The sequence below is a fragment of the Ostrinia nubilalis genome, chromosome 24 (genome assembly GCF_963855985.1).
Source record: "Ostrinia nubilalis chromosome 24, ilOstNubi1.1, whole genome shotgun sequence".
Taxonomy (NCBI): Eukaryota; Metazoa; Arthropoda; class Insecta; order Lepidoptera; family Crambidae; genus Ostrinia; species Ostrinia nubilalis.
In genome coordinates, this window is record NC_087111.1 from 5,951,958 (window position 1) to 5,976,144 (window position 24,187).

The 24,187-nt window shown below is 36.4% G+C and overlaps 1 protein-coding gene across 3 annotated transcripts in view; it reads left to right on the top strand.

The window, feature by feature from the left end:
• LOC135083920 (potassium channel subfamily K member 18) overlaps positions 1-22,287 on the top strand; it is a 66,178-nt gene extending 43,891 nt beyond the window's left edge. The window contains exons 1-5 of one of the 3 annotated variants that reach the window (XM_063978674.1): positions 9,550-9,854; positions 10,023-11,151; positions 11,313-12,516; positions 12,958-13,160; positions 21,444-22,287. In XM_063978674.1, coding sequence (XP_063834744.1) covers positions 10,045-11,151; positions 11,313-12,516; positions 12,958-13,160; positions 21,444-22,133 — 3,204 coding nt within the window. In that variant the 5' untranslated portion in view covers positions 9,550-9,854; positions 10,023-10,044 and the 3' untranslated portion in view covers positions 22,134-22,287. Of the gene's footprint in view, positions 1-3,189; positions 3,309-7,950; positions 8,099-9,549; positions 9,855-10,022; positions 12,517-12,957; positions 13,161-21,443 lie in introns of those variants that run through there. The other 2 variants (XM_063978676.1, XM_063978675.1) reach the window with 2 other exon arrangements.
• The last annotated feature ends 1,900 nt before the right edge of the window (positions 22,288-24,187 follow it).

The following is a 24,187-nucleotide window of genomic DNA, read 5'->3' on the forward strand; positions in this document are numbered from 1 at the left end:
GCCTGGACCATGGCCTCGTCCTTTTAATGGAAGGTTTTGCCATAATCTCCAACCTTGGTAAGCGACAATCATAATAATCATGATCTCCAAGTCCAACACTTGGAGATCATGATTATTATGATTCCTCTCTTTAAAAATGCCACGAATATGAAGACAATTACAAAGTGCTTACTTGTAACTGATTTATTGCGGAATTTAGATTACAATGCTGATGAGGCCTACCGATCTCCAAATTATTTATTCACTGGTTAACGCCAAAACACATAAAAACACATTAAACGCGCCGTAAACTTTTAAAAAGACCTCATCGACCACTGACAGACTATTTTTACGTTAACAAAAATAAACGTCGCGGTCGCGCGCGTATTTCAGTCCCGTGTGTACCCGTGTTGTGGCGTTGAAATGTTACTTTAAGGTTGCAATAACACCTGTGAAATGGCTGGTCTTTTGTGCTGGAAACTTCGTCGAAGAGCATGAGCGGTGCACGAGTGTATTGTCTAGAATAACGTATTATTCTTGTCGGTTTCATGTATTTTGACTGCGATGTAAATGTCCAGAGTTTAAGCCGGGTTTGGTCGTGTGTTTTTATATTTCGGTCGTTTCTAGCTTTTAGCTTTGGCTTTTGTGAGAGTAAAATGTAGGGAACTGACTGTAACGTATGTTTGCAAGTTACATTTTCGTGCCCAATCCAATGTTGAAGAATTTTCTTAATAGAGATTTACGAGTATTAATAGAAGGACGATTGGAGGGGTTGCAGAAAATTAGTTATGAACGTTTGATGCTGAGCATATACATAGTTACCTTTATTTCTCAAGTCAGAGATGAAAAACTGATGATATTGATGATAGTGTTTCAGAATACTTGACTACTAAATAATCATAAACTACTCTGAAACCTAACAATTTATTTCGATCATACTTTTGATCCCGCAACGAGACAAAGACCTTCCTGAACATCCAACTGTACAGATGACTGCATATCAAGTTAAACACAGTAGAGTCTTATCTGGTCGTAATACAGGTTATTTTGCAACAAAAACAGACCACGGATCTATTCCTATCTCTCGTTTCCACCGCTGCAACTCCTGTGTAGTGTAGCCAGGATCTACAGCTTGACCGCCAATAAAAACCCAACCAGTGAAGGTCAAGTTTGTCTCGGGGGAAAGTTAAACTGTCATTGGACCCGCAACGAAATTAATCAGAAGAACATAGGAGGAGTTCGAAGGTTCGACCTAACCCGCGGGCTAGTAAAACCACAGTAAATATTATGATTTATCTACTGTGGTAAAACTTACTAAACTCAAGGGAAGCCCATCACAAGTGATTCGCAAACAATTAACAACGTGTATCGGAAGTGGGTCAGTGGGCCACACCCCGAGATGCATTCCGCGGCACATATCAACGGTTTGGACGAAAAATAACTTTCTGTTGACCAATAGTTTAGTCAAGCAGTAATTATGGGATTATTCCAACCTCTCGTTCCCACCGCTGCAACTCCTGTGTAGCCAGGAACTACAGCTTGACCGCCAATAAAAACCCAATCAGTGAAGGTTAAAGTGTGGGCAAAGTAGGAATGCACACTGCACCGATTTGGTATCCGCCGATTCTTGATACAAATTGATTTATTATGCCCGTTTTCACCATCAATCCCTAATTTTTAAATGACCAATACGAAAAGAAATACCTGTTATGTGTTACCATAGGCGTCACTTAAAAATGAGGGACTGATGGTGAAAACGGGCATTACTTGACTTAATGTCCTAAGTCCCAAAGGGATTCCAATCTAGAGCCTGCTTGGGGATGTGATCGGGGTCCCTTGGGAAAGTGTGGCCGATCCGGTTACACTTGCGGCGCTTGATCTGCTGGTCGATACAAATTGAAGTCGACCAAACTAACGGCCAATGAAAAGTATGTAGTCTGCGGCGACGCGAATAAAACTAGAAACTTTTGAAAAGTGACTTTTTTCTTACAAAAATTTGTGCCTCAGGTGGGACTAAACCTAGAACCTTTTGCTTGAACTCATCACAAGTGATTCGCAAACAATTAACAACGTGTATCGGAAGTGGGTCAGTGGGCCGCACCCCAAGATGCATTCCGCGGCACATATCAACGGTTTGGACGATAAATAACTGGCGACGGGAATAACTCGGTGTTAGACGAGAGTGATGTATGAAGAATGGAGATATTTTTTAACTGAAAGTGATTACCAATTAGCAATACCAAAAATCCGAGAATTACCATCTTGGTAAAAAAAAAATAACATTGATATTTTTGCATTTATTTCTCTACTAGCTTTCCGCCAGCGGCTTCGCCCGCGTGGACTCCGAAAAACCCAAATATTTTACGGAACCCTATTTTTTTCCCAAAATAAAATATAGCCTATGTTAGGGCTATATTTCACCGGAACACCATGGCGGCGCAACCAGTCGCCTGCTACCAACAAAACGTATACAGCTCTATAGAGAGTTACTCACCTTTAGGCCTAAGATGCGCGTCGCGATAAGTGGTAATCACGCCATTTTATCGATTTTGCCCATATATTTTGACGTCGATAAAAGTTATCACGGCGCGCATCTTAGGCCTACTGGTGTCCGTTTGGTTGCGCAAAGCTGCATACATTTTGTTGGTAGCCGGCGACTGGTTGCGCCGCCATGGTGTCCCGGTGAAATATAGCCCTTACTCGTGAATAATGTAGCTTTCGAATGGTGAAAGAATTTTTAAAAACGGTCCAGTAGTTTTTGAGCCTATTCATTACAACCAAACAAACAAACAAAAAAAGTTTTCCTCTTTATATTATTAGTGTAGATTAAGTAAATACTGAATTTTCAGTTTAGCTCTCTAAACTACCTACATTAAACTAAAAGAATGTCCTATTAAATGTCTCTACATCAGTCTTACATAGACCAATCTTTTCGTAAGGTAGTTGGTTCGGGTCCTAATTCTCTTAAGGTAGGTTTTTTTTCAGGGTTACAAATTTTATACCAAGATGTGATGTCATTCTTATTTAGAACCTGTTCGACATAAATCCCACCCACAAAGTGAATACGATAAAAAAAGAAAAAAATAATCGCAGAAGGGACACTCGACGTTAAATCAAGCGTAACATCTGCTCTGAAAAAATAGCTCTTATTTCTTAGATAATAACTAACTAAGCTATTGAGTGGTAATTTATGTTTTTCTTTTGTTACAGGTCCGAATGAGAAACAAGAACAAACAAAGGTGGTCAACATAACTATTGGCGACGTGAGGAGAGACGCCTCGGAGAGGATACACGGGTTGCTTCAAGAAAATCAAGACTACTCACAAACTGTACGTTTTTTAATTTTTTTTAAAGTTAAATAATAATATTAGTACTAATAGTAAATTACTAATAGTCCCGTTAACCCCTCGTGGCAAGCTTGCTTGTGTTACGAGTGTTCACCACAATATTCGAGAGACGGCGGGGATCGAACCCGCGTTCCTCGGATCACGAGTCGACCAGTCCGACACCTTCACCGTTCGGCTATCGTCGCTAAAATTAGGTTCATTTAGAATAGAATAGAATAGAATAGAATAGTTTATTTCAAAGAATATGGTTACAACAGTTCTTAAAATGACAAAGTTCTACATATTCTGCCGTATTTTGTTGGCGTAGAAATATTATAAATCATAGGTAATTACAATCGATGTCTACATACTTATATAAATCATTATTATTACGCATTCTTAATTACTATACAACAATGTCACATATCCCTCTTGAGTCGTCAGTTAGCAGTCAAACATTGATTCTTTTATTTTTATGTCAAGATATTCTCTAATTGAGTAAAAGCACTCTTGCATTAACCATTTATATAACGTGCATGTAAATCTGTTTAATGTCAATTCTCTTACTTTAGAGGGAAGCTTAGAGTATATTTTAATTGCGATACAATACACATTGTTAGAGAATATTTGCAGTCTTTGCACAGGAACATATAGTTTACTCTTGTCTCTGCTATTACATTTTCCAAGCACCGTGTCATGTAAAGGAAAGAAATGTGGATGTTTTTTTACAAACATGCAGAGATCCAATATGTATTGGCAGGGTAACGGCAGGATTTTAAGGGTTTTAAATAATGGTTTGCAGTGATCTAAGTAATCAGCACCGCATAAGGCTCTAATGCACTTTTTTTGTACCATAAACGCTCGTTGTACATCTACAGAGTGTCCCCATATGATTAGTCCGTATCGTAATACTGAAGACACATAACCGTGATATGCCGATAAAGCAGTGTCTCGAGAGGCCACTAATCTTAAGCGACGCAGGGCGAATACGAATTTGTCAAGTTTTGCGCATAATTTATCAACGTGTTCTTTCCAAATCAAGTGTTTATCTATGGTTATGCCTAGGAATGTTGCAGAGTTGACCTGTTGTATAGGTGTGTTGTTGTAATTGATACTCAAAGGTGCATCTGCCTGGTGATATGCTCTAAAGTGAATAGCATTTGTTTTTTGAAGATTTATCCTTAATTTATTTTGTTCAAGCCACTCTACAACTCTTCTTAATTCATCCTTACATGAGTTTTCTAAGGCATTTTTGTCTTTAGATTTTATTACTAACGTAGTGACATCCGCGAATATTATACATTCATGTTTCAATGCATTGGGCAGATCATTAATGTATAAAATAAAAAGTAGAGGTCCAAGAATACTGCCCTGGGGCACGCCAGAGCAATTGATTTTTGTGGACGATTGAGAAATAACCTTTTTATTGCCCGATACTTTGCTGATTTCGGTCAATTGGGAACGCTCGAACAAGTAACTCTCCAACCATTCATGTGCTTTGCCTCTTATGCCATACTTTTGAAGTTTATGGAGTAGCTGGGAGTGGCAAACAAAGTCAAAGGCTTTACTCATATCCAGAAACAAACCCATTACTATTTGTTTTCTATTCAAGGCTTCAGTGATTTCGCTTACTAAAGAAAAGCACGCTTGAATGGTAGACCTGCCCCTTCTAAACCCAAACTGGTTCGGTGCTAGAATATTGTTTTTGGTTAGAAAGGTCTCCATTCTCGTAAGCATAGCCTTCTCAAATACCTTGGATAATATTGGTATTAAAGTGATCGGTCTATAATTTCCCATATCAGCAGGGTCACCTTTTTTAAAAATAGGTTTGACCACTGATATTTTAAGTCTCCTAGGAAAAATACCTTGTTCAAATGATTTATTTATTATATCGGTTAATGGTGAGGCTATAAAGATTGAGATAATTTTAATAATTTTTGTGGATATTTCATCGTAACCCGCGGAGGTAGTGTTTTTTAGAGTGTTGATAATTTTTATTACTTCAGATTCGATAATTGGCTCTATAAACATGCTATTAGTCATACTATTAATATTGTTTGTATTATTGTCAATGTTAGGATTATTATTATTTTCAGTTGTCAAATTAATAAAATGGTCATTAAATAACTCACAAATGTCATTAGGTTTGATATAAATGTTGCCTTCTTTTTTAATTGTATTTATGTCGCTTTTATTATTAGTTAAATTAACATTGTTCTTAATAACATTCCACGCAGCACTACATTTATTTTTCGACTCTACGATATATCGGTTATTATTGATTTGTTGTGATTTATGGATGCATTTTTTCAAAATTTTTGTATAGGTCGTGTATTTTTCTTTATTATGTTTTTTATTAATAGCATCGTTTTGATATCTAAAGTATAGTGACCTCTTTTTTATACAACATTTTCTTAGTCCTTTAGTAATCCATTTATTTTTAATTATTTTTTTCCCGATTTTCACTTGTATTAATGGAAAACAGAGATTATAAAATAGTTTTAATAGGTCGTGAAAAATATCAAATGATTCGTTACAGTCATGTTCTTCGTAAACTTCATTAAACGATAGGGACGATATGCATTTACAGAACTTTACTATGTTTTCTTGACATAGGTCTCGGCGATTTTCAGACCATTTTTTTGTGGTTTTAACGTTAGTTTGTAGTTTGGGAACAGAGAATAATATAGATTGTCCCGTATGGTCTGATAAGGCTAAATGGTGTATGGTTACTTTAACATCTTGTAAGTCACTGGCTATTTGGTCGATACTGGAGGCTCCTCTAGTAGGTATATTTATATGCGGACATAAGTTATGATTAGAGAGAATAGCTTTGAGCTCCCTCGATTGTGGAGTATCTTTCAAGATGTCAATATTCCAGTCACCAAAAAGTATCACATGCTTTTTATTATTTTTAGTGATTTTATCCAGGAGTAGTGAAAATTTATCATAAAATATCTGTAAATTCGAGTTTGGGATCCTATAAATACATACTATAATAAGTCCGTGGCTCATTAATTCGAGGCCACAGCACTCAAAGCTATATGAACATGCCAATTCACTTGTGATATTTAGGAGTTTGTAATCAAAGCCATTTTTAATAAGTATACATGAGCCTCCTCGTCTTTGATTTTGTCTACAATATGAGGATGCAAGTTTATATCCAGGTAGTTGTAAATTAGACTCTGATCCCTTTTTTATAAATGTTTCAGTCATACAAATGAAATCTATACGTCCTAGTGTTTTAGAGAGTTCTGTGATTGTCAAGTCAAATATTTCATTTTTATTAAGGATTCCTGCAATGTTTTGGTGAAGTATGGTAAAAAATTGCCCACTCTCATTACTTATCTTTTTGTTCTCAGTTGTTTGCTCGTTTTGGATAAAAAATTTGCCATTGGACATGCAGGTGGGGATATTAAGTTACTCTGAGAACTACTAGTTTTCCTGTTAATCACAGGGAAGTAATAAGGAATAGTGCCTTTCATAGAGGATGATTTTTTAGGTACTTTACTTTTATGTTTTGCACTGTTTTTAATTATTTTTTTTAGTCCCTTAGATGACAGGTACTTAGAACTGTAAATGTGATAGTCAATTAGAAAATTTATTTTATTACATGTCAATATTAAATAATTATAACCATTAAATTGTGATTGGTTAGAAGTTATGTCAACAAATTCACAATTAGGTACATTTCTACATACATTTGCAATACTTTTATTCAGTTCGGTGGTATTTAGATACTTATTATTAATAATACTCAGCACAATAATATTAATACATTTAAATTTTTTTAGGGTTGATGCAAACTCTATGAAAACTTTTGTCGGATTATGATCATTTTCACCAGCGCATAATATTATGAAGTTTTGAGGTGAGTCTTCAACATTGTTAGACCCTTTTAATATCTCTTCAGCTGTAGCGTGAGGTTTAGTGAGGGCGCAAACTGAATGTTGTCCAAAGTTGCTGCCAAGTCTTGACTGAAGGAGTTGGTGTCCCAGGCCAACACATTGCTGGCTGCCAAAGATGTAAATCTTTGGTGGTGATACAGCGATAAATTCTGAGGTCGATGTTGATTTCGGTGACTCAGTGTTTATGATTTCCACACTTGGTTCATTTTCCCTCGAGATCGGCGTCGCAGGCCCCGAATGGGCATTACCATACTTATTATTATTCTGTGGCATTACTTCGTTTTTGCAAATTATCGCATGAGTCAGATGCAAGAGTTGACTTTCGGCGTGGTGTGCTCGTATGTGAGCTTCTATGGTAGTTTTGCTTCAAGGGGGTTGATCTACGCGGTGCTGGCTCTTCAAGCAGCTGCTTCAATATTTGGTTTTTCTTTTGTTGTTCGTCCATTTTTTTCTGTATATTGGTGACTTGCATATTTAGTCGGTCGATTTCTGCATGAGCGCTTGCTAGTTCAGTTTTAAGAGTGTTGATTTCTTCCTGAAGTTCTTTATTAGCATGTATTATTGACGTTTGTAGAATATTCGACAGATAGTAGGTACTTCGTTCGTTCGTTCGTTTCAGATAAACGTCCACAGCTGGACAAAGGCCTCCCTCTAGGTTCTTCTAGCGACCTTTACCACATCGTCGGTCCACATAGTGAGGGTTCTTAAATAAACAAAAAAACAAATTCTTGTTACAGAATGCTACAGAACTGCTGAAACTCATAGAGTTAAAACTAGAAGAGTATGAGGCCAACTACACGGACTTCGTGAACAACGTCAAAAATAAGAAGACCTGGACGTTCTGGAACTGCATGTTCTATGCCGGCACCATTTACACTACTATAGGTAAGTTTTAGTTAATTATGGTTTCATTTATCTGAAACTACTTTTCAGGAGCAATAATAACAACAAAATTTTATCGACCTAACGGAAAAGATTCTTAAAATTAAATACCAAGCGCAAGAAAGTGCTTCCTGGCGGCGTAAAAATCATACTGGTTATCTCTCAGTTCCTAATTTTCTTTACTCAGTATTTAACTAAGTTTGATTAGGTTTAAAACATAAAAACCTTCTAGCCTTACCCTTAACCCTTAAACTTAACTCAAAAAGAACCTTTTTGATTTTGTTGTGGCTAAAATAACATAAAGTTTTTCATAAATGTATTTTCGTCTCAAACGCCCTGACGGTTTGCGGCGGCAATATTATTGGAAGGGTTTTGCTGCTCGATAAATCGCGTCAGGCGTTTACCCTTACTGCAACAGTCAACCCGACATTTCCAAACAATTGTTTGTTGTATGCTTATAACAAATCTGATTACTTTCCTTGTCTCAAAGAGCCACTGTTAACACGTTCAAAGCTTCTAAAGCAATATTTATTTATTTTCTTTTCGAAGGTAAACGCGGCGACAATCCTTTGTGTCTCCGCTTGCAGGCTTACAAAGTGGTTCAGACACATTTGAAATAAAGACTTTATTCCTTTAAACATTTTGAAAGACTAGACTGAGGGCTATTATTGTTTTTATTTATTGTTCACGAGCTCTACCTGCTTTCTTTTAGATAATACATTAAAAATACGAGTAGTACCCGTTATTAAACTAAACAAATGAAAATCTAAATTAATTTCATGTGTTTCGTATCTGAAGTTTGAAATTATTTAATTAAATCAAGTGATTATGTTAGGTAAGTATTTTTTTTACAAATCATAGAGAGCAACATTATATTTTATTAAAATGTTTCCATTCATCGACTTGGAATCCTAAATTAGAATACATAATTCCATTACCAATAAGCAGGGATATTTCTTAGAAGAAGTAGTAGGTACCTAAGAAGTACAAACTGAAAGTAAGTAAGGTGTATAGAGATGACCAAAATTCGGATTTGGATTATGATTTCTAGCCTCCATTAAAGTACCTAAGATGGACGAAAGTCGAAATGAAAATGATTCGAGGAATCTGTGGGATGGAATATCTTTCATCTTCATTTCTACTTATCGTATTATCATGAATCTAAAAATTCCAAATGCTCTACGCATTTTAATGACTCGTTAAGCTTTGCGACAGTATTCCTACAACTTCATATCTGATACCAAAATAATAGCTCGGCTTTCACATTGGTATTGATACAAGTGTGAAATCCAAACAGAGTAGATCTCTCCCATTGTTCGACATCGCGTTTTGTGTATAAACAGTCGTTATGGAAAATTATGCTCAGATGTGTCGGAGTAGTGTGGACGAGCTTCTTATTTTCGGTGCAGGCACACGCAGCTATGCGAACCAACGTGAATGTAGGTGTAGTTGTTTTAAAATTGGCGCATTGCCCAGTGCGTTTGGCGCTTCAACTCAGTCACAAGTCGACCAATCTGTTGGGTGTTTATTTAGAAAATTCGCGACATCATATTCTGCCAGTGTTATTCGTCAAATCGCAGTTATCGTTCGACGTAAACGAATAAATCGTCTCTCGTGTCAGTTCACCGCCGAAAATGGATTGCGCCGATTTATTACGTTTGTTTACGTCCGAAATGTCGGGCTTCCAAAATAGATTCTTTTCTTAGATTGCGTTGTCCCGGTTAGTAAGGAGTTTGTTATCCGCCTCGATTTGTCAGCGGTAAGTTTACATTACGAGCTCTTAATTCTCGGTTTATTTTTATATCGCATCGGCTATTGGCAGGAGATATGTCATCTATTGCCAAATTAAAAACCGGCCTATTGATTTTATTATCTTCAGTGAAGTGCTTGCCGCGTTATCTAATAAACGCGTTTTCTTTTTTTTCAGGCAGTGATATAGGAGTGTGGTGATGAGTGAGAGAAATGAAACGGAAAAGAAATTAACCTTGAAAATCCCTATCATAAAAGCCGAATCCGAAACCCAAACCTCAGGCCTTTTAGTATCCAGATCCCCAGAGAAGACGAATTTAGAAGAGATGGAGGCTGAAGACAGGCAGACCATGTCCATTAGGAAGAGACGAAACCTCTCCAAAAACAGAGGTCAAGCAGCAAGACAAAGAGAGAAGACTCCTGAACCCGGTAGGACCCCGGTCCCTCATGAAGACACAACTACCTCAGATGAAGATGAGAAGCCCCCAAGAAATTCTAGAGAGCTAGAAGCTGAGACGACTTATTTGGAAATGAAAAGACTGGTGCAAGAAAGGGCAAATGTCAAAGATCCAGTCTATGATCTAGACACGGACGAAATTCTGGAAGCAAGAGCGTTTGCCGCAAACGAACGAAGACGCCGCAGTATCTCACCATTTGCTATACCAGACAAAGAAGAACTATCTAAATTAGAAAGAAAAGGCAGTTTTATAGATCCAGCAAATAAACTACTGAGCACAAATTACACATTGAGTCCTAAAGATGAAGACTCCAGTCGGCGAAGTTCTCTTACAATTGAAACACCGGTTGAAAAGAGAGGTTCTCTTTCCCCACCTACTCCAATAAGTACATCACCCAAGGAAAAGACTTTCCCTCATCCTTTACCTACAACTCCAAAGAAATTAGAAGAAATGGTATACAGTGATGAAAAGAAAGAGAAATCTAGTGAAAAAGTATTGAAAACTCCACTGAAAAAAGAAGCTGATGTATTTACATTCGAGGAAAAAGAAATAAAACAACCTGAGAAAAAACCTACGCCTAAAACACCTGATTCACTCACACCTGCAACCCCAGGAGATATTGTGACAAAAGTTATTCAAGTGGAGAGAACGCCAAGTAAAAAATTAACAGCTGATAAAAAACCAACTGTCGAAGTGAGGGAAAGAATCGTTAGAACTCCAAGCAGGAAAATGTCAGCTGATGTTAAACCTATTGTTATGAGACAATCCGTTAAACAAACAAAAGACGAACCACAAAGCAGGGTACCGCCAGTGAAACCAGCGCGAAGCAAATCCGCTACAAGATTTGGGGTCAGTTTTTATGTAAAATTACTTTTGATTCTGTTTATTGCTTTGTTAATAACGCTGTATTTCCAATTGGCCTAAAATCAAAAAGCGAGGATTGATGATGTTAATTGTTTGCCATATTATATTTGAAGAAACTAATATTTTATCCATAATGACGTTTACAGAGTAAAACTAGTGAGAGTGAGATGAGTGAGGATCAAGGTAACCAAATCGGAAATACTACCGGCCCTACGAGAAAGGTAGTGCCCACACCTCGACGTTTTACCAAACACCGTTCTCCAAGAGCTAACCGTTCGCAATCGGTTAACCGAGTTGAGGATACAGCCCCCAAAGTCATAGATAGAACAGGTACAGGAATGAGTCAGACTAGTAGAGAAATTATTGAACTGATGCAGAAAGCTCGAGCAAGGAGTCTGTCCATTCCCAAAGACGATCCTAGACTTCCAGCTGAGTACAAAAGTCACAGTAATAAACTACAGACTCCTAATAAAACACCATCAACTACGCCAAGAAATGTAAGAGGAATATCATGCCCTAAAACCATTCAAATAATCAGTGACAGAGTAATCTTATCTGGTTTGACGACAAATCAGAGAGTAGAATTAGAAAAGGAAAAGCGAAGTAGTCGACAAAGCTCTGGGTATGTGGACGCAAGTCAATCTGAGTACACTTCGAGTTGTTATTCCACATCTCCAAGTGAAAATGAGTACGAGTTTGATTTATCCGAACGAACAGCTGAATTGGCACGAAAATTGCACCTTTTGTCCCAAGAAGCAGATAGCGAAGAAACGAAAAGTATAACGGCTTTAACTAAAGAACATACAGAAGCAAATAGAGAGATCCAGGCTGAAAAGCCAGTCTTAAGAAAGAGGTCAGTGGCTGCTAAAAATGGTGTACAAAAACCAAGTGAGCAGGAAAGTGACACCAAAAAACCTGAGCCAAAAGAGAATAAACCTGCAGTTAAATCTAAATGGAAAATCATAGCTGAATGGCAACAATATAAGGAAGATCGCAAAGCAGATTGTGAGAAGATTCGGTTGCTACGAAACAGGTGTATCTGCGATATTATTTTGTTGATCATTTTTTGTGGATTAGGCGGAATGATGTTCAAAAGTTTCGAAGGATCTTTTGAAAATGCCTACAAATGTAGCACGCGAAGTGTGAAGCGAGATTTCATTGAAGCCTTATGGCGTGGGAGTCATTACTTGCGGGAAGATGATTGGAAATCTATGGCTCGAAATAAGTTATTCGAATTCGAAAACCAATTACATACGGCATTCGAACAAGGAATCACTTCATACAGTGGACTTAGATCCTGGAGTTTTATGAACTCGTTCGTCTACTGTTTAACAGTAATTACGACTATTGGTAAGACTGCCGATTTGTTCTTCATCTTAAATAGCACTATTTTCATTTTATTTGTAGTTTTTATTTTTACCTTTTTACTTCTGTATTTTACATATAATTTACCTTTATTCTGTTGAGTTGTTTTGGTGGTAATAATGATACAGGTAATAGTATACGTTAAATCACATTTTATTATTGCCCTCACTGTAGTTAGTTTTATCGGCATCAATTTTCCCTTTTCCCCAAAATAATAGCCATGGCACCTACTTTTAATCACTTACACGCATAGTTACTTTGTTTTAAGATTTCAATTCCCATTATTTCTGTTAATTTCTGCATAAGTCCCGTTAGTAAAACAAAATAATGTTACTGTCCTTGCTTTTTTAAATAAACAACATTGTAGTAATGAAGTGGCAAAGATTGTATTTACCTCTTTTGAATCCGTGTTATAAAAATTTCCAGGTTATGGCCACATCGCGCCAAAGACGACGTATGGGCGGGTCGCCACCATCGCGTATGCCATCGTGGGTATTCCTCTCTTCTTGATCGTGCTGGCAGACTTCGGCAAACTCTTCACGAGGAACATCAAGTTCTTCTGGTCTTTCATCAGGAGATTCTACTACACGAGGAGCTGTAGGAAGGTCAGGAGGACCGCGCCGATGCAGGTATGTTCAATTGTTCATGAGTTGAAAAGTAAGGCTAAGTTGCACCACCGTAACTATAACCGTAACTATAACTGTAACCGATTATTTAGTATGGAGCTTAACAGTCTTTTGGCGTTTCTTAGAGTTAATGTAAGATGGTGCAACCCAGTTACATTGTCCGTCAAAGTTAATCAAGGAAAATGTTGGACCTATCCATAAAATAAACTAAAATAATTATGGTATCCAAAATTCGTATACACCTATTTTGTACTGTAACTGAATGTGCATTTAACTGACTCATGTATTTTACCAAAAAAAAAACAAGGAAAAGTTTTTATGCCAGCTTTTGGAATAGGGACATGCACGCAACTTTCTTTGACAGATCGAAATCCACGTAAAGCCGCTGGCAAAAGCTTGTGTTTAAAAATCCTTACAAATCTAAACCTTTGCTTTAATAAGTGTTATGTACTGTTTCCAAAATACACGCTCATAAAAAGATCTTCAATTACCTCTCGATTAACACCTTTGCTGCGGCAGCAACTTTCTAATACTTTCCATTCCTTCGGTACAAGGTCAGTAAACCTGGTATTAAAACTTACATTGTGGCGGCACAAGGCTTAAAGACCTTGTAATATTTAAGATATATTAATTTTATTTTTGGCTTCATGTTAATAGATATTGTGTTTTTTTTCTTTGAATATTAATAATAATGCATTTATTGACATACACCTGAAGGCGTTCGTGAATAACTTGTTTAGTATAAAAATTATAGCTATATTCAAAATACAAGGCTTATGCACCCTGTGCCGCACTGAAGTAGGGAAGTCTGGTGGGTATTCTAGGGATGTGAAATACAAATATCGATAGTTTAAATTAAGTTTTAATAAAATAAAAAAAAAAAAAAAACAAACAAAGATGTTTTAATAATTTAGTCTAAATATTTTACAAATAAGACATACGTGCATAAATACTTAAATAAGCTATATTTAAAGAAAACATATTATTTAATAACATTTAGTTACAACTTCAAATGCTTGTCACGAAAAACATTATTTAAATTAGCAATAAATCGGGTAGCAAATTAAATTATAATCAATTTGCAGTTTTGATTTTGTTTGTTTCTCTTGACGCCATGTCGACATGTGCGTTTCTTACGAATGCGAGGCAACAGTGGCTGCACGAAGCTAGCGTGGGGTGCGGTACCAGGTGCGCAGGGTACAAGGTGCTTCGACCTGGTTTCGCATTGTGAAGACATTTTATTACTTCCGTGCGGTACCAGGTCTAAAAACCTGGTATTAAGTTAGGTACATCATTGGATTCTATTTTAAGAATACATCATAGATATACAGTGTGAGTCACGTTAAAGTGTACATATGAAAATAGATGAAACTAGACCTATTTTTATCGACAAAAAAGTGGTCAAAAATTTTTTGAGATTTTTTTTTAATTTTTTATAGAATTTTTTTTCTTCCAATTACTTATTGTAAAGAAAACGTAATAACTTTTAAACTAAGCGGTATATCCTGATAAAATAAAAACAGTAATAATGCTAAATAACAGGCGATACTAAAAAAATACATACAATACACAAAAAATGCCAACAAATAATAAAAAATGATACTTTTTGAAAAAAATCTGCTTAAAAATTCGTGTTTTTTTGGTTATTTGATAAATTTCTCCGAAAAATGCCCCTATAATAGGTGGTTTTTATTGTTTTGTATTATTCTCTATTGTATTACCTTTGTAAAACCAAAAATTGCATGTCTCTATCCCTATCACAACATTTGCTATGATCGTTTGAACTAAGCCTCTCCGGGCGCGCCATTCAACGCTTCGTTGACAACGAAACTGAAAATGGCTCTAGATTTGTAATTTTGATAAAGACAAGTTAGATTTCAAGTAAAAACAAAAGATTTCGAAGTAAAATAAGCATTTTAGTTAAAATTAAAATTGTCCCTACCTGTAGAGGAGAATAATGTTGTGGTAGGCCTTTGTTCAAACTATCATAGCAAATGTGGTGATAGGGATAGAGACATGCAATTTTTGGTTTTACAAAGGTAATACGATAGAGAATAATACACAACAATAAAAACCACCTGTTATAGGGGCATTTTTTGGAGAAATTTATCAAATAACCAAAAAAACACGAATTTTTAAGCAGATTTTTTTCAAAAAGTATAATTTTTTATTACTTGTTGGCATTTTTTGTGCATTGTATGTATTTTTTTAGTATCGCTTGTTATTTAGCATTATTACAGTTTTTATTTTATCAGGATATACCGCTTAGTTTAAAAGTTATTACGTTTTCTTTACAATAAGTAATTGAAAGAAAAAAAAATCTATAAAAAATTAAAAAAAAATCTCAAAAATTTTTTGACCTCTTTTTTGTCGATAAAAATAGGTATAGTTTCATCTATTTTCATATGTAGGTACACTTTAACGTGACTCACACTGTATATTCATCACTTTCCTACACCGGACCCAATTGAAGTTATGCCTTTCGCACGACAAGGAAGACTATAATTTTCTTAGCCGCACGGTAAGCGAGACGTACACAAGGTCTATAGACCTGGTTTCGCACTCAACGTGTTAAGACTATTAGTGATGATTAAAAAGTCCCGTGAACCCCTCGTGAAGCTTAGGGCCCTCGCTCACTGCGACTTTGAGTAGTGATGCAATCGCGCTGCTGTAGCGTGTTGGCATCACTTCTGTAGTGCGTTGCAAATGCGACTAACGTGCGTTAGTAGCGATGCTGTCGAAAAAGTCACCGTGGGCGAGGGCCCTAAATGCTTGTGTTACGAGTGGATTCACCAAAATAGTCCGGCGGCGGCGGGATCCGAACCGGCGTTCCTCGGATCTAGATCAGGCCAGTACGACACCTACACCATTGGGCTATTTGTCGCTAAAATGTTTGTCTATTAATAAGATTTAAAAGATATGTCACTATTTATACTTCGCTAACTGCTAGTGCTCGAACAGACCCTCATCCTCAGGAAGAAGTGGTAAATTGTAATAAAATTTTAAAGCATTTTAGAGGCATAGTTTTACCTAAAAAGGTCAACATCCTATTATATATTGATATTCTTACCCAAGCTCGATACAAAATTGTATTTCGTATTTCGACGAAATATTTCAGGTGTATCGGGAATTGTCCGTTAACAATAGAAACTTTGGCTCCTATTGTAATAAACTATACGCTCTGTGTACCCTTAACAAAATAGAAGAAGGCAGAGTAAGCCCATATCCCTAGAGACACATTTATAATGGTACTAAATAAGCCATCATCGTCATAGTCAACTGCTGGACGTGGGAGGCTTATGCCCAGCAGTGGACTACTAGATGTAGAGCTGATGATGACTAATAATGCCTACGGTCCGGTACCTACGTGGGATCCACTCGGACCTTGCTGCCCTATCGGCCGTCAGTTCTACGTACTATGTGCCCTGCCCATTGTCACTTCAGCTTGCAAATCCGTTGGGCTATGTCAGTGACTCTAGTTCATTTACGTATCTCCTCAGTTCCGAGTTGATCTTGAAAAGAAACATCGAGCATAGCCCTCTCCATAGCACGCTGTGCAACTTGGAGCTTCCGTATAAGGTTCATACTTAGGATCCAAATTATCTGTGGATGTGAAAATGTAGCAAAAATGCCTAGAAGAATACTTTTTTTCATCCATAGGACGACCCCATGCTTTCCACGTTGATCGATTGGTAGCGGCCTGCGTCCAGCGCTTCCCTGCTACCTTTACGATGTCGTCGGTCCACCTTGTACTTACTTATTATACTTTTTTTATTTACGTAAAATGGAACTACGGTATTAAATTCCACTATGCCAGTACATAATGTAGGCTTTATTGGAACTACCCATAATTTAGGCAGCGCATAAACAAGACGATAAAACGTACCTGGCCAATGAAACAAATCTTCGCGCGGAAAACTAAAGCTGGGGTCCCGGGGGAGTACGTAGGCTGGCCCCAGTATAGGGCTTATGTGTAGCTTCGAAGAAAAAAGCCAATCGTAATACACAGATTTTTACTACGATTGCTTTGAAACTTAATACTTGCAATTAATAGTATTCTTACCATTAAGAGTATCATTACCATGTTTTGTGGGATGGATTACCATTTTGTCCGAAAGAGAAGTTGTTTGCTTGTAGCAGAGAAAAAATGAGTTGTAGGTGTATATTTAATTCGAAAGAGGATGCTTAAAAGTTTATTTCATGATCTTAATAATCAGGTTTATAGTCAGTGTTTTTTTGTTTATTAGGAAAACATACAGAACACAGGTAGCACACAAAAAATAAGTCTTACACAAGCCTGGGAGTTTTCACTGCTAATTTAAAATTGAAAAGACTTAATACAATACTTCAGTGTTCAGCGATTTAGTCCTAATGCAGGGGGAAGACTCTCCCTAATACATGAAAAGTAAAAGGGAGAGGAGGCTTACAGAACTTCAACATACGAGTATTAAATAAAACCTTAAACACTTGAGAACTCAAATAAATACCTGGCCGTTTTCTTCTGCCTATATTTCGGTTCAAATATTTCCTTACCAGGTGAGCTTTATTACAAAGCAGTAAGAGCAAAAACGGCAGCCATTCGGAAAGGATTCGAACAATTCATGGTAACACCCGCATTAATTGTAAGATCCTTTGCTAATTATACCCGTTGTATACTAATTATCTTATTAACTGTTACCTAACGGAATTAAGTAGGATATACTGTAATTAAGTAAAGCTTGTGGTGGACGCGATTCTAATGCTTACTTAAGCTTAAAACATGAGTTTTCACTTTGAAGAGAGATCGATTTTATCATTCTAGCTGTGCCCGCGATTTCGTACGCGTGAAAATATTTTGAAAAATATTTCCCGTTTTTGTAATATTTTTCTTTACTGCTCAGCCCCTATTGGGTGTAGGGTAATGTTATTACTAAAGCCTTCCTCGATAAATGGGCACATAAATACTTTTTTCGAATCGGACCAGTAGTTACTGAGATTAGCGCGTTCAACCAACCAAACAAACAAACACTTCAACTTTATAATATTAGTACCTATACTTAGATGAAATAAATACTGAAATACAATGTCGGGTATAGATTGTTTTTTATAGAAAATTAAGGAACTACTTTTGAAAATTTTCCACGGTTATGTACACACCACTTCAGTAGTAGTCGCCGTTTCGTTATGTATCAAGTTAAATGCATTCATTTGCATGAATGACTTACAGTAATTTCGCATTGCATGATACGATTATTTATTACAGTTCTATGAAAAAGGTAAAAGCAAATTGCTTTTCTGAATTCTAGCAATGTACGAACATGTTTGAAATTTAAAGAGCTTAATGCCCGTTTTCATCATCAATCGCTAATTTTTAAGTGACCCCTATAAAAACAAAATTCTGTTATATGTTACCATAGGGGTCACTTAAAAATTAGGGATTGATGGTGAAAACGGTCATAATTCAGCGGAAACAATGCCTACTTTCGTCTGTTTCAGTACGGTAATGTTTAAAAATAAAAAATATATTTTTGCAAAAGATTTTCTCCATCCCAATTAAGATACTGGAGTAATTTACATCCCATTTATTTAGCATTTCCAGAAAAGGATTGCTGGAGAGAAATACAAAGTATTTTCTGCGGCAAAAATGAATAAAACGGAAGAAGGAAAACGTTTGAAGGACGAGCAGAATACAAAGTTGCACAACATTAGTCTAAAACAAAAAATATTATTGTGTGTTTGCAAAAATGTTGTCGAAAGTTATCAAATAATTAGAATCGTGAATGTTTGAGATAAAAAATAATTTTAATTAATTCATGCATTTAAGGGTTAAACAGTTTTTATTTTATAATTTTTAAATTATTATGTTTTGTTGATACAACAAAATAGGTAGGCACAATAAGTATTGTGATTTTCCTTTATGAGAAAATTGAATTTTAAAAAACAAAAAATAATTTAGTGCTTAATAAATGAATACAGTAAAATGACAGTGCTCGCTTAAATCGAATACTTTTAAGTGTCACCTTTGTTTCAAAACTTTTTAGACTTGAAGAAATGGCTACCTATTATTTATATAACTACTAAAACTAAATTGACGAAGTCACAATGATAATCACAACTGTATTAGTCCGGTACCAAACAAAACAAAACCTCTAAAACTAGAGCGCCCTAGTGACTATTTGGCCAGTTGTCGCAAATCTCTTTTGAATGGGCCTGGCTTTACACCACTTGTCGCTCTATACGTATTCGGTAGAGCGTAAACATCGGCACCCTTTGTGTTAGATTCGTGTCGAGTTGCATCGTACATAGAGCAACTGATTGGCGTTGAGTTTCCAATGACAATCAAATCACTGGTCAAGCATTCTACATGGCCAAATACTAACTACTAAGATTGTAAATGTGAAATTCTGTCTGTGTATTTTACGCTTTCACGCCTAAACCACTGAACCTATTTTGATGAAATTTGAGCCCCCGGGATAGTTGTAATCTCGGCCTTGGAGACCGGGAAGCGTGCGGTAAAGTTTTTCTGTCACAGACAAAATTTAGCACGGGAAAAACCGAAGGCAACCTAGTGTTCTATATTTTAAATAACGTAAAATCAACATGTTCCCCGGAGATTATTCTTATTCTTGTACGAAAGTAATGTAAGGGTAACAATACGGAGTTCTTTTATTCTATGAGTAATGATTAAGCCGGGGGCTGTGTTGTAACATTCTTTGTTTGCCTTCAAAGCAATCGCATCGTTAGGATTAAACAGAACAAGCCGGCAAGTGTAAGGCGGTTCAATAATGAGGGCGCTGTATAAAAAGATTTTATTAAGGAAAACAGGATTACTTTAATATGTACAATTTATTAGAAATTAGAACTAAGTAATTATACTACGAGTGCTAATAGAATTGCTTGGGAAAAATGATAAAGAATTTAGCCCCAGTGGTGTTCCAGGAATTAAATTTATGCTGGCAAGACGAGATAAGTCCAGCATTTAACTCAGTCTGCATGAGGTATGGAAGCGGCACGGGAGGTACATTAGACTAGGCGCAGACCACCGATTTTTAGTTGGCCGATAGTAATTGGGCCCGATTTTAATTTGTATGAAGAATCGGCCAAATCAAATCGGTGTAAGGTGCGTACTTCCATACATGCCCACCCTACTAAACCCACCCCTGTGTGCCTACCATGAGTTTACGTTAGGTGAGCTCGCTAGCGAATACGTCAAAAAATTCTATGAAGATTTTATTTCTTGAAAGTAGCCGCTAGGGGCGCTACACAATATGTCATACATTTAAATGTAATTTTTTTACGCAGTCGCTAGCGAGCACACCTAACGTAAACTCATGGTAGGCACACTGGATTCAACTGCCCGACTAAACTATCGGCCAAAGAAAAATCGATGGCCTGCGACTAGGCTTATACTCTTACCTTCCTTGATAATGTAACTTCTGCTAAATAATGATTAAATATCGATTTCTATTAATCAATTCTTTCTGAAGGTTGTGGCCTGAATTCATAATATTATTATGTACCTATGTATTTAGGAAAACATGGTAGAGTTAGCATTAAGTTGTAAACGTAATTAGACCAAAAGTTTTTGTGATTATTTATAGGTACTAATACCAATCACTTGGTTTTAATAAAACACACCAAAGTGAACTGTTTTCGAAAACATTATGTGGATAGATATTAATCTAGGTATACACGAAATATCAGAAACTACAAGTGCTAGGAGTCTTAAATTTTGCATTCCTTTTAGAACGTGGGTGCTCAATAAGACGGGATTTTGCAAAATTTAACAATTTTAGGGGTAAAACGGGATCCACGCGTACGAAATCGCGGGCTAGTAAGCTATAAGACTGTCAAGTTTTTATAGAGCAAAGAAGTATAACAAGTCTGTATAAATAATGGTAGTAATAATTCACAACATTAAACACACACTGCTCAATGTTTACCTACATAAAATTTCAGTATTATAAGCTCTGGGGATGGAATATTTCTAAAACAGAATCCATCTTTTTATTACTACCTACGTACTACTTACTATGTGATCGAGAAATATTAGGACTTATAAAATCTTGGGTTACTTTGTCTGGTTTAAGGAAATCTTTCTTTTGGGAGACATTAAGAAATTACACCATTAAATATTATCTATTATTTTTTTATTTTATTTGTGATGAAAAGTAGCTATTAAAACGGAAAAGTAGGGTAAAAATTATGTATATTGGAACGTGTAGAGCAGTATTAAAAGCCCTAAAAATAAACGTATTTTACGACTTCATACGGAACCCAAATAATTCGTAATTTTCCGTTTTCCAGGAGATGATGAAAGGCCTGAACATCGTTTACGACGTCGTGCGGCGGCCCTCCCAAATATTCAACGAGGAAGACGTCGAAAGCCTCCCCGAGCCTCCTGCAATCGAGAGGAAACCAAGCGACGTGCCTCCACCTCTACCACCTAAGCCAGGAACTCTACCAAGAGATTTCGACAACGAAACCGATCCTGAGACGCCAGCGCCATCTGTCTTCGAAATCGACGACGAATTCAATCTCCCTATCTCAGTCGCCATTGTTATTCTGGTCATATACATCCTTATTGGAGCCTTAGTGTACCACACTTGGGAAAACTGGAGCTTCTTCGAGTCTTTCTACTTCGTCTTCATATCCATGTCCACCATAGGTCTTGGGGATTTGGTGCCGGATCACCCGCATAGAATGATGGGTTCCATTTTGTATTTAGTATTCGGTTTGGCCTTAACTTCTATGTGCATCAACGTTGTTCAACTTAAACTGAATGATACGTTTAAGCAGGCTAGTGCTAAGCTTGGGGCTACTATTGGTCTCCAGGTGGCAGAAGATGATGGAAGCCTAGTGAACAAAACACCACCTCCAACAGAAATCGTTCCCGTACACAAACCAAAAGTCGAACTTGAGGTTAGTAAAACAAAAGAAATAGAAAACAATACAAGTAAAGAAGCGGAAAATGACTCGAATAGTAAAAACAGATAAGTTACTATTAGAATTAAATTGGTGCTAATTAGTTTATTGGAAATAAGTGATATTGTTACTAACTTATAGATTCTATTTATGTGTACCGTATTTGTTGCTGTGTGTAAATATTTTGTTTTGTAATTTGAATAAACATGCCATTTTATACATCCAAGTTATGATTTTTTTTATCCGTTTTAAAGGTATCCATTTATTTAGAATTAAAAATACAATATCATTGTTGGCTTAATGGCAAAAATATTTTCACGTAGGTTATAAAGCTTTGAAATAAGCTGAAAACTCGTGCTATCATTTTACGCCTCAGTATTTTTCAGCAGCCTGACGTCATCAAATTGCATGTAACATACGTCACCGGCAAAATACCGTTACATTCATGCGTTCTCATTCAACCATTCAGTGGAATTTCAAAATTGGAACAACGATTGCGCGGGTAGGCGCGGGTGCGTAGTGACGTCACTTCCGCCCCGGCTCGTGGGCGCTTCCGGCGCACACGCTTCCACCGGTGGCGTGCAGGGATGTTATGGATATCTTTAACCATAACCGAAACTATCGGATATCCGAAATAAAAAAATATTCGTAACCGAAACCGATTCAAAGGTTTCGGATAGTTTCGGATAAAGGCGGAGTCTAAATCTTAATATTTGTTACTTGTTTGGCATCCCCTGGCACCATCTAATATACCTGCCTGTTTTACCTTTATCATAGGTGTCGTCATAGTACTAAAGTGGCTTTGTAGGTCGCGCAGCATCTTTCTATTTGAATTTTTAAAATTCTAATATCAGTAACCGAAATTATCCGAAACTTTCGTATTATCCGAAATGAATTCATATCCGTAACTGTAACTGGTATCATATTATTTTAATATCCGTAACCGTATCCATAACCGAAACTTCATATCCTAACATCCCTGGCGTACAGTAAGCACATAATAATAAACATTGCTATAGCAAAATAACCTTAATTCCAACTACGTAAGATGCATGTTTGGGTTGATATGCCGTTACAAAAGGCTTATTTATTTAACGCACCTTTGAAAACGCGAGTATACAATAGAAAATATTAATTATACGAAGGTGAAGGTACGAGTAAATTAGGCTGTGGAAATATTATGTCGGAGAATTTCTTTTTTAAATACACTGAGGAGTATTTTTAGGCACGCCAAATGCTTAGGGGACAGCCGGGACAGCTACATAAATAAAAATATAATATAGGAACCGAATAGCATTTATAAGAAGATCTTCACTCTTTGAAATTAAGTACGTAGGTTATGAAAACGTAAGAAAATTCAATTAGGTTTATACTTTATAACTTCCGAAAAAATATGTTAGGTGTCAATTATTGAAACCAGTTTCGTTCTATCTTACGCCCATATTCACAAACATTACTATGAGGTCTCACAGTGCTTGTGGACGCACAGCCGCACAGCCGCACAGGGGACACATGGACCAATCACAGAGCTCTATTTAACGCTGTGCGTTCGATTTGCTGCTTCACTTAAGCAAGCATCGTTTGTGAATACGGGTGTTAGTATACTCGAATTGACATTAACACAATTTAATTACTTAAACACACAAATAAAGAGTAGTAACATTAGTATAGTAAGTATATTCACATCATTATTTTTATTTGAACAATGCTTAAGAGCCATTTTACATTTTCGTGCGAATTTCTAAGATTTTGGAAGCATGAATTACTATCTTAAGCAACACCCAGAGATTATTTAATAACTGCGAAAGATAGGTCAATCCTTGTTGTTGACCATTAATGAAACGGATTTACTAAAACTCTTTTGCTTAATTCACAGTGCCCCATCTCCCACAACCATTTTACGAAAAAATTGCCGCAGACTCATTTTCAAAGTCCTGTAATATTATTTATGCTCATATAATAAGCTTAAAAATATATAGAAATCATCGGACATATATTCTTGTAGTCCATTAATGAAATAGATTCTTGAATTTCATTACCATTATTGAGTAAAATCTAAAAATAATTTGGCAAATTTGAAGATTAACGTCACATTTTGATCGTGGTTTTTGGTTTAAAAACACAGC